The 19,130-nt window shown below is 44.3% G+C and overlaps 2 protein-coding genes across 2 annotated transcripts; both read right to left on the bottom strand.

Moving 5' to 3' along the window:
- Positions 1 to 1,359: 1,359 nt before the first annotated feature.
- On the bottom strand, positions 1,360 to 5,353 carry ZAR1 (zygote arrest 1; the record flags this gene model as incomplete). Its single annotated transcript, XM_082610860.1, has 4 exons — positions 1,360 to 1,503; positions 2,770 to 2,844; positions 2,929 to 3,021; positions 4,502 to 5,353. The coding sequence occupies 4 exons, from the start codon at positions 5,351 to 5,353 to the stop codon at positions 1,360 to 1,362; spliced, it is 1,164 nt and encodes a 387-aa protein (XP_082466986.1).
- A 1,083-nt stretch (positions 5,354 to 6,436) lies between these two features.
- Positions 6,437 to 12,066, bottom strand: SLC10A4 (solute carrier family 10 member 4). The gene is made up of 3 exons (XM_082608876.1): positions 11,436 to 12,066; positions 10,449 to 10,659; positions 6,437 to 7,265 (listed from the first exon to the last, which is right to left on the bottom strand). The coding sequence occupies exons 1-3, from the start codon at positions 12,029 to 12,031 to the stop codon at positions 6,753 to 6,755; spliced, it is 1,320 nt and encodes a 439-aa protein (XP_082465002.1). The 5' UTR covers positions 12,032 to 12,066; the 3' UTR covers positions 6,437 to 6,752.
- Between the last annotated feature and the right edge of the window lie 7,064 nt (positions 12,067 to 19,130).

The raw sequence follows: 19,130 nt of genomic DNA, 5'->3' as shown, positions 1-19,130 counted from the left end.
CTACCCGATACACTGGAAGTTTTATGAGGGCAGAGCCCACAGCCATGTTTTTCTACGGTGAATGCAAGGCTGACTCAATTGTAGTTTTCACACTTCAATTCCATAAGCAATACAGGGGGCGCCTATTCAATGCTTCACCTCTGTGTAGTGATTCAGTAGAGACAAGGACCTAAGAATCTGCCTTTTTACAAACACCTTACCAAGCCATATGGTTAGAGGCCTTCCCCCTTGCTATAAAGTTCTAGAGACTTCAAACTCATTTTCGTTTCTTTTATTTTCCATATTTGTCTACATACAAGCATCCAAGATGTTAACAGACTTACTATATATGGTCTATAAGGTAGTAAGGGTTAACTTAAAAATGGGATGCTTAGAAAATTGGAAGGAGGCCTAATTAGCACCTGGTTCCAATTATGTGGTTTCTGTAACCAAGAAATCAACAGCTCTCAACTCTGATTTCATTAAAATCCCTCACGTCATCCCCCACCCCCATCCCTGCACCGGGAGAGCGCTGGTGCCGGGTCTCATGTTTTCTTGGTAATCAGGTAGAAAGCTTGGTAATCAGGTTAGGATGAGAATCCCTGTGTTAGATGGCGCCAAACACTGCTTCCACTTACAGAACTGCAAGTCCATAATGACAAAGGCTAAATCTGCCTCTAACTGAATCTTTAAATACATTTAGGAAGGCTTTTTTTTTCAAGTTAACAAATTACCAGCCGAAGTCCACTTGAAGTTATTTAACATCTTAAAGCTGCCCTTAGCCACCCTGTTCCCATCCATACCTGTGACATCGTGATTAGCAAGGCACCAGTTCTCACAGCCTTTCTCCCTCAGCAACGACTAAACCGAGATCAGCTGTAGGCCCATCCATTCTGGGTTCTGACTGCATTATCCATCCCCAAACATCAGAGTCCCCTCAAACGTCAAGGCCTGGCTCTAGCCTCCACCTGCCCCGGAAGGATGCTCATTTTAATAGATGGCTTTTTATTCAATTAATTTCTTATAGGCATCAGCTCTACAGACCTACAAGTCGTAAACCTCCCATGTGAGTCCCTCTACACTTTTCTCTCAAGTGACTATCCTAGTTCAGAGCCTGGTTGCTCTGTAAGCAATGGACAGATATTAAAGTAAAAGGCCCAGACTGTTAAGACAAGACAGGCTCTCCTAAATCTTAAGGATTTTACGCAGTGTATCAATTTTGCAATGCTTTTATTTGACAGCTTTGTCAAATACAGCCTTTCACGAAGTATTTTGAGGGAGCGGCAGAGAGGAGGAGGGGCATGGAAAAAAGCTCACTTGTCTGCCCCACTAGCACACACACGTTCAGCGGGACCAGTGCTTTGGTTTTTTCACATTCATTTAAATGATATATTTGAAACTGAAAGTGCTGTCACAGGATAGGCGTTTGCCTTTGCATCTCCCACACAAATCTTGACGGTGGGGCCTTTTGGGGTCCACGTGGCGAACTTTTACTGGGCAGGAGCATCTAGTCTGTTTACAATTCTGAAAAAAAAAAGTGAGAAGTACATACAGAACATAAACACTTGGTGATGTCCTGGAACTTCAAAGTTATTTTTCTAGTCCATTGCAATACTAACTGAATGCACGCTAAGCAAAGTCCTGTGCTAATCTTGTTCTGTCTACATCCCTTCCTAGCAAGGAGAAGGATGGGAGGAATAGAGCATTTTATCATGCAGTCCTGCCCCCATGTTGCACAGGGTTCAATTCTGAATTGTGTGAAGTTTCTTTTAAAACAGTTTAAGAGGAAATCTGTCCCTGCCCTTGAAGGGTAGGGAACAAGCAAGCAGGAGAGAGGAGTTTAACAACATCGAAGGTGTGAGGCCAGGAACTAGTAGCAGGCCTGGCACCAGTGGCTAACCTTGGCCCTCTCCCTGCTCCGAAGGACCTCAAGCTGAGGCAGAAGGCAGAGCAGCAACTGCTGGGCCAAGAGCAGAGTGGTTAGAAAGTTCACTTTCATTGTCACACTCCTCTCTCCTACTTTAGAATGTACCCTACTCTCCCAAGATCTAGATTAGTCTAAGTTTTCCACACTTAATTTCTCTCCACCCACCCTGCAGTGTTCATGCATCCGGCACCCACCTGGAGTCAAGTGCATTGATTAGGCTGTCTCTACTGGCAAGTCAAGCTCCACTAGCTGTGTGATTAACAGGCAAGTTTAGCCACTTCTCCCTCTTCGATTATCAGAGCCTTTTATCACAGTACAGGGCTCAGTTAATAGTAACAAGCAACGTGTTACCAGTTAACCCCATAAAGCTTAGGGTTAAAGCTAAAGCAACTTAGGTTTACTTTAAAACAAATCCCTTCCTGAACTCACCGGCAAAATGGAAACTTTAAAAACACCCGTGCTTTTACTAAATACTTTAACTTGGGTATGTGCTTCATAAAACGCATTTGGGTAAAACCGTCAACCTTTACTACTTCGTATTAGTAGAAAGATAATCTGTTTTCTAAGTTTATTTTCTCCTATAGTCAGCTGAGTCGCAGGCAAAGCAAACATTCTTCCACGCGGCAAGTGAGGCAACAGCGTCTAGAGACATTCACATGACCGAGGTTTGCAAGAGCAGAAGAAAACTAACACCGAGGCCTTGTTTCCCAGTTAAGTGTTATTTCTACAACTCCTTCCAGAAAGAAATCAAAACCTCAGGTCACTGGGAATCTAGGCTCTTTTAGGAAATACATTCAGGAAACTACCCCCAAATTTTCTAATCACTACCCAGTTCAAACACAAAATACAAACATTCAATTTACTTGACAGGTGATATCCTCCACTCGGTAAGGGTTATAAGACTTCTGACATGTTCTGCAAAACTGCTTGTAGTAAACCTGTGATGGGAAAGAGGAAAAACTTAGAGCAAAACCCTCCTGAACCTTTTGTCAGGATGATGCCGGTTACAGGGCACTTCTTACCTTGTTAGTGCCCTGTACACACCACACGTAGGCACTCTCCCATCGGATGTTGCAGTCCTTGCAGTGATAGTAGCCATATTTCTGTTCTAAGAACTGAGCAAAAGGACAGCAGAGTTTAACCAACATGACATCTGAATTAGCCTTCATCTCAGAAGCCTGGAAAGGATCTGATACTTAAAACTGGCAACTCCACTCCGTATCTTGGAGGAAAGTAGAATCAGGTTCATAGTCCATCTCCACCACGTAATCATTAGGAAAGCTAATGGCTTAATTAAGTAGAAAAGCGAGGGCCCACCGGAATTTTATGTACCGGATTATCTTGGTTCATAAAGCAAATTAACAGATTACTAAGCAGGTGTTTTCCCTCAGGCAGGCAAGGGGAAAACCAAACACATAGGGTTCCTGAACTTTGGGGTTCTTTAGGGAGGGCTTCTCTCTGTAGAATAGGTCTGATCTGAGGACACACATGAATGAAGTGGTTAAACTCAAGAAAAGAAACTAGACTCTGCATCCTAAAATGATCTTGGGTGAGAACACCTTGAAAAAAGTTCTCTGTGCTAATTAAGTTTCCACCAAACAGTGGTGCTGGGAATCTAAAATACAGATAAGCTATAATTCACACATAATATGAACAAAAGTAGTATTACCTTATTCTTAAGTTCTTCTTCTCAGTGAGAAACAAGTTATAAACAAGTTTTTGGAGTTAGGCCTTTAGAATTGGAAGGAACTTTGGAGGACACTGAGCAATTTCACAGGTGAGCAAACTGAAGCCCAGGAAGGTAAAGACTTACGATCATACACAGCTTGGAGTGCGCACAGCTTGTGCACAAACTTGATTCACGTTGTGTTCCCCCACCCCCACTAAACAGCCCTGGGGAGCCTGGAAGAGACCCCAAAAGGGCTCTTCCGGGCCTCTTACTACCTCTCATGCCTTTCCACTCCCCTGGGTTACAACCCCTCAGTGTGCTCCAGCTCTTTCAGTGTCAGGCAAGTACCAACTGGCCTTCCAAGCCTGCTCCTCTCAGGCAGCAATGCAGCACAGCGCAGATGCAGTGCTATTAGATTTCTGAAGAGGGGTGCGTCTTAAGGGCAAGAGAAGATCCTGACTAGGACCCCAGAAGTCAATTGTTAACGGTTTCTAACACACTGAATGAGAAAATGTGAGTGGGATCCTTGGGAATCAACTCCCTTTGCCAGTTAAGTTCACCTTCTGATGTTCCGAGACCCATCCTAGATCATCCAGTGCAGGATCAACACAGGGCTACACTCCCGTGGTCAGAGCTTTATACAGCTAATACGCTCGGAATAAGAATGTTAAAAGGGCGTTTCCTCGGCCACCCCTGCGCAACCGGTGTTTTACCATCGCAGCAACACGCAAACTACACTGGATTGAATTCTGCCGGAGAAAGACGACTTCAGCAGCTGCCGAAAGGCACACAGAAGTGCCCGCGCCTAAGGGAGCGCGCGCCTCCACTTGTCGTGAGCAGCCGCGGGGCGGGGACGGGGACGCGAGCCAGGAGGGCGCACAGCCCTGGAGCTCCCACTCCGGTTCCCTGGCCGACTCGGGACTCACCTGGAAGCGCAGGCGCTCCTTGCCCGGCTGGGGGCTCCGCGGCGACCACCTCTCGCCCGCGGCATCCGGGGCGCCGGCCACCGGCGGGGGCTGCTCCCCGCTCGCCGGTACGCCGGCCTGGGCCTCGTCCTCCTCGGACTGCGGCCGTTGGGGCTCCTTCCTCGCCGACCCCTCTCCCTCCTCGGGTCCTCGGGGCCTCGCAGCTGGCGGCCCTCGCCCTCCGTCCGGCGCCCCGGGCCTCTGCTCGGCCGCCGCAGTCTCGGCCCCTTCCAGGAGGGTGGCAAGGCGGCGGGAGGCCACGGGCGAGTACACCGCCACGGTGCGCGGGAAGCGCACGGGCCGCGGGGCGCCGCTCGGTGGGCTGCCCTGCTCGGGGCCCCGGCGGGCCAGCTCCGGGGAGGCCGGGCAGCTGCCGCCCGCGCCCGCCGCGCCCTCGAGGTCAGGGCCGGGCTCGCGGGCCCTGCGCAGCAGCGTACGCCGCCCCAGCGAGCACTGCACGGAGACGTCGCGGCGCGGGTTCACCTGCACGGCCACGTCCCGAATGCTGGCCCGGCCGGGCCGCGGGGCGAGGCCGGGGCCCACCTGCGACAGGAGGGCCATGAGCTGCGCCCGCTGGTAGCTGTGGAAGTACTCGGCGGCCGCCAGCTGCCCGTAGCCCGGGAAAGACGACGAGGCCGCGCCGTCAGAGGAGGAGGAAACCGGAGGGTAGCCGCCGTCCCGGTGCCGCCAGCCTCCCCCGCCCGCCGCTCCCTTGCCCTTGGCGGCCGGGTAGGGGTAGGGGTACGGGTACGAGTAGAGGGCGCACGCCGGGTACATGTAAGCGTCCAGCACCTCGTCCCCCAGAGCAGCCATCAGCGCACCCCTGCCGCTCCTGCCCGCCCCTGCGTCCTAAATAGGCGACCTCCCGGGGGCAGCCGGGCGCGGGCCCCACCCCCGCTGGCCGCGCTGCGCGGCCCCCCGCACCCTCCCCGCCACCCGCTGGTGTCCCCGCCGGAGGGGCCCCTGCCAGACTTTCTCGGTGTGGGAACTTTCCACACCCGGAGGCTGGCACAAATACCCTGAGATGATCCGCAAAGAAGGCTTTCTTTGCGAAGCAGAACTGGTCTGTAAGTGAACTGGCTCCAGGTGAAGAGGATACCAGCAGGAGAACCATCACGGCGATTCGCTGAGCCAGGTGGTCCCCAGCCCTGGGTGATCGTCGGCGCCGCCCGGGAAGCTGAGGCGAGGCTGATTGCCTCTGGCTAGTGGGCAAAAACGCGAAGATTTGAGGGAACTGCTTTGGGTCTGATACCTACGATCTCAGATTGTAGGTTATTTCATCATCTCAGGGCTGCCCTGAGAAATCTACTCATTGAACCCTTTCAGTAAGTGCATAGGGAAAGCATTCCAGGGCATCTGTGACTAGGCTAATCGTTTTCTCCCTTGGAGAACGTACTCCACCCCCGCCGCGCCCCCAACCCCCCACCTCAAACGGTGACCAGGAGGTGCTGTTGAGTACCACGAGGGTCTGATGACTGTTGCTCTTCTCAGGGGTAGACAGTCGCTCTACGGATTTTCCTAACCAAATAATCCTTCCAAAAGAGAAACTGATTTAGGGTGTGTTTACATAAATGCAAAAGACCAAATCAATCCCCAGCTGAAAGCAAATGCCTTGTCCACTAGAACATGTTGGCGGCTCGTTACAAATAGATATCAGGTCAAGTAATCAAATACGTTGATGTAATTTTTCTCTGATTTGATACAGGTTGGACAATAAAATACTATATTTCATTGTTTAATAGACCTGTTTGGGGATTTTTCTGAATACAGGTCAAATTTTAACAATGTCAAGTATTTATAAGCTGAGCAAGCACACTTTTTTTTAAACAACAATTACATTAAACTCAATTATGCTTTACAAATATAGCGTGTTTTTACTCATATAAGATAGTGCATCAAAATTCTACATTTCCAAGACCCTGTTTTCTAAGAGTTAATATTTGAAACAATCATAGAAATCGGTAACGGTGAAAAACCAAAAAGCACATTTGTTCAGGCAGCACCCTAGCAGTCTCAGGTGCAAGTTATATTACGACATTGATTTGTAATTTATGAAAACGCTTGGTTAATACACCAATGGGCAGATCAAAGTTGTTACATGTATAATAATGTGAACCAATTGTTGTTCTTTATGTAAACCACAGACACTACCACAGACCATAAACATGAAGTAATATTTCAGTAAGATAAACTCTCCTGTGTATCCCCATATTTAGAGCGAAGTCTGAGTGGTTTCCATCATAATTAAATTATCTGCTTTCACTGTGCCATAGGAAGTGTCTGCCATTTCCTCTTCTTTTAGTTTCTTATAAGAAATATCTGTATCTTCATCCTCATCTAGAGGATCTTGCTTGTACAATATTCCACTCCCATACATTTTATATATTAAAACAAAAATCCCTGCTTCTGCAGACTGGAAAAGGGCATAAAGCAAGGGAAACATGTACATACTTCCTATGTTTTGCGGTGGAAAGGCCAGTTTTAGAATGGCGGTACAGAGCTGCACGTTCTGGCTCCCTGTTTCCAGGCACACAGTCCTCTTGCAGTTGGGTGGAAGATGGAAGAGAGTAGCTAAGCCATAGCCTGAGGCGTAGCCTGCCAAAGGCATAAAAATCGCCACCACATAAACAGCTGCAGGAATACTTGCCAGCAGTTTGGGTCCTAACATAGTGCAGGTCATTATGAAAAGGACCACCAGCGTCATTAGCAGAGACCACAGGGAAACCTAGTAAAAGAACAGGGATAAACAAGCCATCAAAAATAAGATAGTTGAAGAGGGATTCAGGCAAGGGGATCCTGGGCTCTTGGAAGAGGAGAGTCATCTAGTCTGACCTCCCACACAGAATGGAGATCTTCGCCATTAAAAGTCTTTTGACAGGGCTTCCCTGGTGGCGCGGTGGTTGAGAGTCCGCCTGCCGATGCAGGGGACACGGGTTCGTGCCCCCGTCCAGGAAGATCCCACATGCCGCGGAGCGGCTGGGCCCATGAGCCACGGCCGGCCGCTGAGCCTGCGCGTCCAGAGCCTGTGCTCCGCAACAGGAGAGGCCACAACAGTGAGACGTCCGCGTACGGCAAAAAAATAAATAAATAAATAAAAAGTCTCTGACAGAGTATTTCTGAAGATGGGTAGATCACCTCTTCAGGAGGCATCCAGGCCATGTCAGACAGCTCTAATTGTTTGGCAACCTGTCTTTATGTCTAGTGACCATTTGCCTTCTATAACTGCCAGCCATTGTCTTGGATAGGCCCTCAGGAGCAGCGCAGAACAGACAGACGACTACTCCTGCAAATCAGCCTCCAGAAGTTTAAAAACCAGTTATGAGGGGAAGGCTACTCTTCTCTGGGGGCAGACTATCCCAGGCTTTCAGCCTCCATTCCGTAACTGTTTTGGAGTCCTGACTGTTCTAAGCATTCGTTTAATTTGTGAATGTGCCTCTTAAAAACAGAGCAGTTAGAATTGAGCCCAAGACACCAGGTATGGTCTGATGAATAGAGTGGGACAGATGGACATTGCTTTCCCTGAACAGGACCCAGTGTTTTCCATAAGAAATTAGTTCTGGTTTTACACAGGACATAAAAGGCTATTGATTTATGAAACTGAGTGTCTGATATTTTTAACCTTCAAAATACTTCATAGCTCAGAGAATCGTTAGCAATACCCAAACAATTACCAACTCTTAGATTAGGTAAGAGAAAAGAAAAAAATGTAAACATAAGATGTGAGGAATTCTTTGTAATCCTGCAACTCCCTGCTTTTTCACCTGTTCATGAGAAAACTCCCACATGTAAGTCTCTAATGACGCTTAGGAATTATTATATATAATAGAAGGATTTTAGATAAAAACAATTGACTGTATAAAACAGTGTGTCACCTTGATGTCTGACTGGTACATTTCACTCATGCAAATAAGACAGGCTTGTAAATAGTAAGGTGGAAACCTAAAAATTCTTCTCCTAGTTCTCCTTCAGATCAGTAGCTTTTTTTTTTAATGGGGGAGGGGATTGGGTGGGTGTCTGTGAGGGAGACTACAGATCCAGAACAGTTTAAGTGTTGCTTCTGGTTCCCTAGATATCTGGGAGGATAACCCTTTGGAGTCTATGGGGTTGGCATATACTTTATATTCTTTAAAAGATTATTCAAAATTTATCTGGGCTGGTCAAAAAGTCTACCCTAAATGGTGCTGAAGTAATTATTATATAAGATACTCATGTTACAAATGTACAATTAGCAGAAACCAAACTTTTATAAATCAAAACTTATATTAAGTTTCAAAGTGTGTCTACATCAATAGTTTTGAGAGGAAATCTGATTCTTCGTTGTGAAAATATTGGCTCTAACATTTCCTTTGAACCATTTAAAATCATTTGGGTGAACACTGACACTGAATGCTCATTTTAAAGTGTTTGCAAAAGTATAAAAATATGAAGTGAATCTTAATGAGTGTGCTGGCTATGGAATAGGTTCAGCTTAAACTCAAAGTTACACTATCTTATTGAATTGTCTGTTATTTAAATATGTTTACCTGTTTTTAGCATGGAAATAGGTAATTTGACTTTCTCTTAGAATTCCCAAGGTTTTATAGTAAATGCCATCACATTAATAGTATTACCTTAATGATCAAGCTTAGTAAGTTCTTAATGATCTCAAGATGATCTATAGATACGTTATGTGTAACATATAACAAATATGTATATTTACATGTACATATATATTTATTACATTCAGAGTATATATATGCTTACAATAGAGCATAATTTTTTTACTCAAGGCTGGATATATGTACTGAAAAGAGCCCTCTATTTTTCATATTAATAAAAGTTAGCCCCTCTGTATAATCAGATTACTTTCGTATAATATAAGTAAAACACAAAAGATTGTCTTCTAAAATCTACATAATTGAAACATTAGAGTGATCCTTTTTCTCTTCATTGTCTGAAGGAATTTGCATGTACATTTTACACTAATTAGACTAATTCGTTATGTATTTTATTTAATTAACTTCCTAAAATGAGAATCCTGTTCATGATTTATTCTTATTTACTACTAGTTTTGAGTTTTCAAAGAAAGTTTAATTTAGAAATATTTAAACTTTTTCTCCAATCAACTATTACAAAATCTCTACTGCTACAAAAAGCATCAATTTTTTTAAAATAAAGCAATTTTGGAAATATTGCACAAAATAATAGAAATCCCATTCTTCCACTACCTTTAAAAACCATATGAAATATTGCAATGGGGAAGGAAAAAGAAACACAAATTTAGTAATGTGAATATATTCTGCATTATTTACCCAGGACCTAATTTTATTTTGTGCTTTAAAGTCAATGTTTTGTGTATTCTATTATACTCTACGATGTAATTTTTTTACGATGTAATTTTTAAATTACTTTTTGTCTTATTAGTGTAAACTTACTTTTAGAAAATTAATAAAACATTTTAAAGGAAACTTCTACAGAGTTTCTCAGAATTAGAGTTCCACTTTTAAAAAGTAGAGTACTGTAATGCATTTCAAAAGTACTGCACAAATCCTATTAATTTTATTTCACCTGCTTTGATTTTTAGTAATACATGACTTCTTAGTGGAAAACATGTTGCCATTTAATTGCACTGTCATCTTTTCCCCCCATGATCTGTTTCATCCTATGAATACTGATAGTTCTCTTATGCTGTTTTTAATTAACCCGGTGTCTTAATTAAAGCTATTATTTTTGAAGTTCCAAAAGATGGAACAGAAGTTATATTTGTGGCATAAACTTTTCTTTTTTTTTTTAAGTTTATCCATGCAAGGGCTACCCAGTCCTTTTCTTCCTTACTCCTCTTTCCCAAGCTTCTCACTGTTTCAGCCATGGGTCAGAGACCAAGGACTCTCTACGTGTGTAAAGTATGCAAACGGAAGAGTGACCTTACCTTCACAATGTAGTCAGCCACCCGGTTGTATTTGTAGCGAATGAAGACGCCCAAACCAATAGGGATGAGAGTGCTGCAGAGAGTCAGGATCACGGTCCCTATGGGCAGTAATTGCACCAGAGGAGTGTTGATCCAAGCCCGGCTGTAGATCCACAGGCACAGTGGCATCAAGACCAGGGCCAGGAGCGTGGAAGAGATGGTCATGATGATACTGCAGAAAAGGGAATGAACAGAAGTCGGAATGGGCTTTGAGCCAAAGATCCTTGCTTGAACATTGGGTAGAAGAAAACGGGGGAGACTACAAGTCCCCCAGCTTGAAGTCAGGGAAGAACCTGCTTCATCCCAGGGGAGCACCAAGAGAGCAGCATGGCTAAGCCCAACTGAAACATGAACTCCAGGCAGGAGAAGAAAAATCTCAGGACTGCTGCCTTCTGCTTTGTACAGCCTATTAAGCTGGTTACAGTCTGGATGACTGTGAGGGCCAGGAACATTTTTGTTTTCTTTTTAATCCTCCAAAGCACCCTGTAAGGCATGGTAAAGCTGCTGAATACTACTTGTTGGATTAACCTCAATTATACTGTCTTATATATGAGATTACTTTCTTTATTGGAGCCAATGGTCCTATTTTGCTTTTACATTTCCCGTGAGTCCTGGCTTCAGACCTCCCAGTTTCCTTTGTCTTCCGGGGCCTGCAAACCTGCACTGACAGCCCAACACTCAGGGAGGGTGGGGAGGGAGCTGTGGATGAGACCCCAAGACCCTCAGAGCACCTCTGTCCCCATCTAGATCTTCTCCCCTCCAACCCTACCTCTTCATGTTTGCCTGGACTTCCAAAGCCCGGGCGTCCCCATCATCTCCAGTTTCTTCTCCCCTCTTCTGCGCCTCATTCTAACCGCCTCTCCTTCCTCCCTCCTTGGTCTTGAACGCATGGCTGTACACGCGGTTGACTGGGAGAAGAAAGATGCCTACCGGACAGCAGCTCCGTACCTGAGGTTCATGTCGCCGTCAACCAGCAGGGACATCAGGTTGGAGAGATTCCCGCCGGGACAGCAGCCACATAGGAGCACCGCCACGGCGGCCGACCCGTCCAAGGAGAAGGTGAGCGCCAACAGGAAGGCCAGCAGCGGCAAGAAGCCGAACTGGCAGAGCGCGGCCAGCAGCGCGCCCACCGGCCGACGGACGTGCGCCCCGAAGTGGTTCATGTCCACCGTGCAGCCTAGGCCCAGCATGGTGATGCACAGGGCGGCGCCCACAAGCACGTTCAGCCCGTGGTTCAGCGGCGTGTCCCAGAACGGGGGCTCGTGGGCGGCCTCGGGCTGAGCGAACAGGGTAGGGCTCGGTCCGGTGGTGCCACCTGCGAAGCAGCCGGCCGTCGGCGTCAGGGTCGGAGTGGGGCCGGGGCTGAAACTGACGCCGGGCCCCGGCGCGACACTGAGCCCGGGGCTGGGGCCGGCGCTGGAGGTGGGCGCCAGAGGGGCGTCTGGGCCGGGGCTCAGGCTGCTGGCGTTGGGCGACAAGGTGTAGTTGTCCGGCTGCAGCGAGGACGGGCCGAAGAGCAGGGTGGCGTTGCCGGTGCCGTCCATGGCGCTGTCGGCGGGAGGCTGCGGGTCTGGCTCCTGCCCGCCCTGCGGATTTCTCTGCTCTCCCGCCGCGCGCGACTCTGCGCCTTCGGTCGCCACCGCCGTCCGTCTGTCTGTCCGCCCGTCCGCAGCCGCCAAACGGGAGCCGGTGGCCAGGCTGTGCTACGCGCGGCTGACGTCCGAGGAAACGGGTCGGTGCTCGGCTGGGGGTCGGCCGAAGGCCGCTGGCTGGCACTTAAGAAAGCGCAGCCCCCGAGGGTGAACCCAATCGCTGGGCCCCCGCGCCCGCAGGCGCCGCCCCCGCCGCCGAGTCCCCTCCTTTTAATCACCAGTAAGTGGTTCTGTTAGAGTGTAGCCAGGGGCGGAACAAAGACCTGACAAAGGACAAGAAGAAGAAAAAACTGTGCCTGGCTGCTGACCAAGTTCTCTGATGGGCTGTGCCTCTTTGATAATGAAATCTGGAAAGCCAGACATACAGAGAGAGAGAGAGAGAGAGAGAGAGAGGAGTTTGTCTATGGACGCACATACATCATACACACTGTTCAAAGAGCCTGCAACCGCTAGCATTCCGAGGGGTGCCTGACTTAATAGGAGCTGCTCTCTGGTAGTAAGACACAATATCTGGTTTTAACTTACAATTTTTAAATAAGATTTTTGCGTTCCAACTTAAAGTAAAAAGTAATAAAAATTTTGGCGGGGTTTGAGCCAGGTCTTGTGCATGTGTGTGTGCATTATTTCATTTGATTTTCTCACAGCAGAGCCGTGGGAGAGATACTGTTAGCTCGATTTTTCCACACCAGGAATCCGAGGCACAGGGAAATCTCAGCCTCATCAGCCAAACCCAGAAGCAGCTGGCTCAGTGTGCACCGCAAAGATGGTATTAAAGCGTGCATTGAAGAGCTCTGCTAAGTACAGTCTCCGTGAAAAATGTGTATTTGGGAAGTTATTGGCAGATGGGGAGACGCTACTTCAGTGGCCATAGATTTATGAAGTGTTTTGAGTATAGCCCTGGCCTTAGGATTAAAGGACTGAAGAGAAATAAAGTTGTGAGATTCCCTGCTTCAGACAGCTTTATCCCCAAACAAATCAAATGCAGAGTTCTTGGAAATGTTGACTCAACAACTTTATGGGAGTCTCTAGATGCATCTACAAAGGAAAGGGACTTCTCTTCATACCAAGGAGGCAGAGCCATTGGAGAAGGCTGTGACCATAAAGTGATAGCCAGTTATTGGGCTTCCCTGGTGGCGCAGTGGTTGAGAGTCCGCCTACCGATGCAGGGGACACGGGTTCTTTCCCCGGTCCAGGAGGATCCCACATGCCACGGAGCGGCTGGGTCCGTGAGCCATGGCCGCTGGGCCTGCGCGTCCGGAGCCTGTGCTCCGCAACGAGAGAGGCCACAACAGTGAGAGGCCCGCGTACCGCAAAAAAAAAAAAAAAAAAAAAAAAGTGATAGCCAGTTGATCTGTGAAAGACAACAGTGGGAATTTCTTAGCCCATGGTTAGTCTGTGTGGAGCCAAGATCCTAGAGTGAATTCTTCCTCCTGGAAACTTGTCCCTACCCCCTTTTCTGACACCAGAGGAGACTGGGTGACTTCCATTTCCCAATGGTGGACTGAGCCCATGTGTTTATATTTTCTCCTCCCCAAATCTCAGGAAAATGACAGAGAATATGAAAAATATGATTAAATTCACAGAATACTGCACTCAATCACAAATGAATAATTTCTTTCTTCTCCATCAGACCATACATTCCATGAGGGCAGTGCTTCTGCAAGCATTTAAGAAAATAATATACCTTCATTCTTCCCCAAAACAATAAACCCAAGAAAACAAGGCAGTAATATCTGTAGAGCTTTGAAGGAAGTGGGATGTGACCAAAAATATTCCAAGTTTTCATTTAGGCTTATGTGCAGATAAACAAAGAAAGAATTTGCTACCCAAATACTTCAGTTAAGTGAGTATATCCAGGGGAGACATGTGGACAGACAGACAAGATAAGGAGGAGGACTGTGGAACCTTTACATTCTTTGAACCACAGGATGAGATAAGCCAAGGACACGAATGGCAGAGCATGAGCTGAAGCCCAACTCTGCAGACACCACTCCAATTTGCCCCCTCCCTGTGTTAATGATATTAAAATCCACAATCAAATTAAGTAAGCCATAGTTAGAGGCAGGCCAATTCATCCAACTAGCTCCTCTTGGGGTTTGGGGAGGGATACAGGAGGCGATTTGTGCAGTGGGTGAAGAGCAAAAATCAGAAAGTATTGGGCTTGGGTTGTAAATCAGCAGGATCATGCTCAACCTGCAGCCTTGAGGACTTCTTGGGGCCTGCACACCTGGTGTGATTGTTGTAAATAAAGCAGATGTTCTTGCCTCCCCTCTTCCTTCTGATTTCCTTCACTATTTAGGAGAAAAGCCCAGGATTAGAAAACAGAGCTAGTTCTCCAGATGAGGTGATTTGGGCAAGCTGGCATGGGTCACTTCGCTTTCTCAATTGCCTTACCTTTACTCTTGCTGCCACCAAGGAGAGTCTGGCCCACCCAGAAGGGAGAAAATACATAGAAGGGAGAGATGACAACATAGATGGAAAATATGCCATTTGGGGGAAAATAAATTTAGAGCCTTCTTGCACAGCATACACCAAAATTAATTCCAGATGGATTAAAGAAATAATAATAATAATAATGGAACAAAATGCTGGAGAAAAATATTAGCTAGTATTTATCTCATCTTTGGATAGGGAAAATCTTCCCAAGCAAAAAAGTAACAGAAGAAATCATAATGGGAAGTTCAGTAGATATGGCTATATAAGAATTTTTACCTTTGGTGTAGTCAGAAGAGCATTTAAAAAACTAAAAGCAAATTATAAAATGAGAAAAATATTTGCAACATATGTAAAACCAAGCGCTAGTATCATCAATTTATAAAACATTTTACAAATTAACAAGAACAAGCAATACAATAGGGAAAAAGGCAAACGATATGAATAGACACACAAGATCACAAAAAGGAAAGACCAAAGAAATTAAATTGAAGCAACTATTGGACTGGCCAAAAAGTTTGTTCGGGTTTTCCGTAAGATGTTATGGAAAACCCCGAACGAACTTTTTGGCCAATGCTATAGATGCCATTTTTCCACTGTCAGAAAAAACTGACATAAATTATATTATGTTATGATGGCAAGGATACTATCAACTGCATACCCTCTCATCCTGCCAGTGGTGTATACTTTCTAGAAGAAAACTTGGTGTAGATGAGAGTAGTCCTAAAAATGTGCATCTCCTCTGATCCAGCAATTCCATTTCTAGGTGTTTATCCAAGAAAACAACAGTAGTCCTAAAAATGTGCATCTCCTTTGATCCAGCAATTCTATTTCTAGGTGTTTATCCAAGAAAACAATCAGGGAATTTAAAAAAAAATGAGAGCTATATTGAATGCTTACATACAGACAATCTACTAAGCTTTTAATCATGGATCATCTCACTCAATCTTCATAACAGGCTTAATGAGGTTAGAAATTTGCCAAGTCAAAAAAAAAAAAAAAAAAGGAGAGAGTAAAAGAAATTTGCCAAGTCACCCCCTAGTAGGGATAGAGATAGGCTTTGAACCCAAGTTTTTGGATCCCAAAGTCTGTCCTCCTAAACTGAATATGATGTAGTTAAATAGGAATAACCTTAAATAAAGTTACCATATTATCCAGCAATCCCATTCCTGGGCATATATCTGGAAAAGATGAAAACTCTAATTCAAAAAGATACAGGTACTCCAGTGTTCTCTGCAGCACTATTTACAATAGCCAAGACATGGAAGCAACCTAAATGTCCATCAACAGATGAATGGATAAAGAAGATGTGGTACATATATACAATGGAATATTACTCAGCCATTAAAAAGGATGAAATAATGTCATTTGCAGCAACATGGATAGACCTAGAGGTTATCATACTAAGTGAAGTAAGTCAGATGGAAAAAGACAAATATTATATGATATCACTTATATGTAGAATCTTAAAAAATGATACAAATGAGTTTATTTACAAAACAGAAATAGAGTCACAGACATAGAAAACAAACTTATGGTTGCCAAAGGGGGAAATGGGTGGAGGAGGGATAAATTAGGAATTTGGGGTTAACAGGTATACACTACTATATATAAAATAGATAAACAACAAGGACCTACTGTATAGCACAGGGAACTGTACTCAATATCTTGAAATAACCTATAATGGAAAAGAATGTGAAAAAGAAGATATATGGATACATAGATATAGATATAACTGAATCACTTTGCTGTACACCTGAAACATTGTAAATCAACTATACTTCAATAAAAAAATAAATAAATACAAATGTACTAATACAAAAGACTGCTATGCAGATGCTAAGAATCGTGTTTACAACCAGAGTTCCTAATCTGGTCCAGGGTTAATATGTGACCCTCCTGAAATAATGTATCAACTTCTCTATATATGTACATTTTTTTCCTGAAATGTGAGTTCATGACTTTTCTCAGAGGGTCCAAGACCCATTTTGAGGAATACTTAATGACAAGGGAGGAATTCCCTGTTGACATAATCTTAAGTGATAAAGCAATTTAAAAAGCCCTAAACACATATTAACATACACTTATATTCTAGTAAGCATATTAAATATATGTAAACTTAGAGGGAATTTCTCCAGTGTATATTATATCTGAGTGGTAGTATTAAGTGATTTTTATTTTCTTCTTTGTGTTTTACTGTGTCTTCCAAATTCCTCTGTAAATATATTTTATAATCAGAAAAATGTAAATGTTATTTTTTAAAGCTTAAAATCTAGAGGAAAAATACATTCCACAAGTATCAAAGGGCAAATCATGTAATCAATCCATAGGCCATAGGTTGATAGAGAAAAATAGGCAAAAGATACAATTTACAATAGACAAATTACATTCTATTTATTAAATAGGAAAAATTTTACCTCGCTAGTATTTAAATAAACATAAAATATGAAACTTCAAAAAAAGTCAAATAGTGTCTCAAAGTAACAACATTTAATGGTGGAAATGCGATAGAAGCACAGCTTTGATGGTAGGGGTTATTCGATACAACTTCTGGGGAAAGCAATTTGATAATACAGTTCTGATGGACACTTTTTTTAAAATTAGGATTATTTCAAGTGAGGTGCCAGAAACACTGACTCAAATTGGTTTAAGCCAAAAAGGGAATTTAGTGACTCACGAGAATGAAAAAATCTCCTGGTGTGGCTGGCTCCCAGGTTATAGTGAGGACGGGGTCTCTGTCCATTTCTCAGCTCTGCTTTCCACTGTCATCTTCATTTTTACATTCCCTTTCTCCCTAGGGGGCTAGACAAATCCAGAAATATCCACCAGCTCAGAACCACCCATGGAATGAGAATGATTACTTCCCAATAATTTTCATAAAAGTCCTGGGATAAATTTGACCCAGGCAGAGGAACTGTGCCTATCCTTGAAAAGGTTGTTATAGCCACAAGATGGAATGCTCTCCCTTGATCTTGGGGGTAGTCTCATCCCCACTCAAGACACATGAACTCAGATTTGGGCCAGGGATTCCCCAACAGAATATTGGGTGCTGTTAACAGACAGAGGATAAATGGATTTTGGGCAGGCAGAAACATTAGGTGCTCACTCTGCTGACTTAGAGAAATCATCTGAATTGCAGACAATTTATGCAGGAAGCTAAAATAAGACTGTGGCAACAGAAAAAAAAATTAGAAAAACCTAAATATTCTGCAATATGCAATTGGTTGAGTATATTATGCTTTATTCATATAATAGAAGAGTATACACTATTAAAAAGCTTAAAAATCTGACAGGAAGAAAGTAAATTATATAACAGAATGTACGTACAGTTTGGCCCCAGTTTTTTTAAAAATATTTATATATTTGCATTCAAAAAGATTGGGCCAATGTGTTCAAAATATATTGGATGATGGATGATTTTTGCATTCTTATACTTGCTTTATCTCTACTCTCAGCACCACCCTCTCAAAGAAACTGAAATTATTCAAATGAGTAGATTGAGTATATAGTAATTTATTGTGTTTTAAGTAATAAAACACGTAGGTTTTCTAAATTCCTTGAAGAAACTTGAATTGCAAAAATATTTGGCCACTTTTGTTGAAAGGAAGCGGGAAGATTTTCTTTTAATAGAAGCTGTCAAATGGGAGCGTTGATAGGAATATTCCTCTCAGCTGGTTTGTACCTAAAAGCAACATGGCCTGGTGATTACGCCTGATTTATATAATTAAGCCTATTTTTACAGATAAACGTAGATTTCTAACAGTGTTAATCATACTTCATAACTAGCTAATGACAGATATAACCAGGGACTATCTTCTGTGTCCAAAATGCATTCCACACTTAAAATGCTGGTCTGCATTAAAGGTTTCCCCACTCTCCCAAAGCAGAGCTTCCTATGAAACCTTTGATAAACCAAAATGGCATAAAGCAAAGAAGCACTTACCTTAGGACACATCTTGCTAACGGTTGTACGAAGTCAATGGAGAAAAAGCACTGATGCTGAAACAGTTCAAAGCTCTGGTGGCCTGATGCTGAGATGCTGAGTGTCGTTCCTGGGAAGGAGCTTGGCGGGGCCACTCTCGCTGCTTGGGGCACGCACTGCCTCTATAATGGCTGCTGCAAAACCCACGCTCTTTTCGCTTTTCTCTTCTCCTGAGAGTGAAAATCCTCTTTGGATTTCTTTTGGTTAGCGAAAACAAGGACTACTGATAGGTAGGGCTTTCGTAAAAGTGAAGTGGTGTAAAGTGAACTTTGGAAAAGCGGGGGACACCCATACTACATTTATGTAACCGGCATGAAAATCTGAATATTTTAAGCCTGGATTGTCGCTCCTGGTGCATGTAGGCACGTTGAAACCTGCTGAGGAATGTCTGGGTGGCCTGGTGCACCAGGCAGGCAGAGGTCATATTTATGGAAGCCTTACTGATAGAGTTGCCAGATGTAGCAAATAAAAATATAGGCTGCCCAGTGAAATTTGAGTATCAGGTAAACAATAAAGTTTTTGGTATAAAGATGTCCCAAATATTTCATCAGGCAACCTTACCTGGAGAAAGAGGAT

Source organism: Mesoplodon mirus (assembly GCF_964341445.2).
Source record: "Mesoplodon mirus genome assembly, chromosome: 2".
Taxonomy (NCBI): domain Eukaryota; kingdom Metazoa; phylum Chordata; class Mammalia; order Artiodactyla; family Ziphiidae; genus Mesoplodon; species Mesoplodon mirus.
Note: the sequence above shows the minus strand (reverse complement) of the source record. Positions and strands in the feature narration are given on the sequence as shown.

Bases quoted from the DNA above. Each gene is read 5' to 3' on its own strand.
- SLC10A4 (XM_082608876.1), bottom strand. From the start codon at position 12,031: ATGGACGGCACCGGCAACGCCACCCTGCTCTTCGGCCCGTCCTCGCTG. The intron at 10,660-11,435 runs GTACGGAGCTGC...CCTTTTCTGCAG, and splicing joins GACGGCGACATGAACCTCAG to TATCATCATGACCATCTCTT. The intron at 7,266-10,448 runs GTAAGGTCACTC...TTCTTTTACTAG, and splicing joins TGGCTGACTACATTGTGAAG to GTTTCCCTGTGGTCTCTGCT.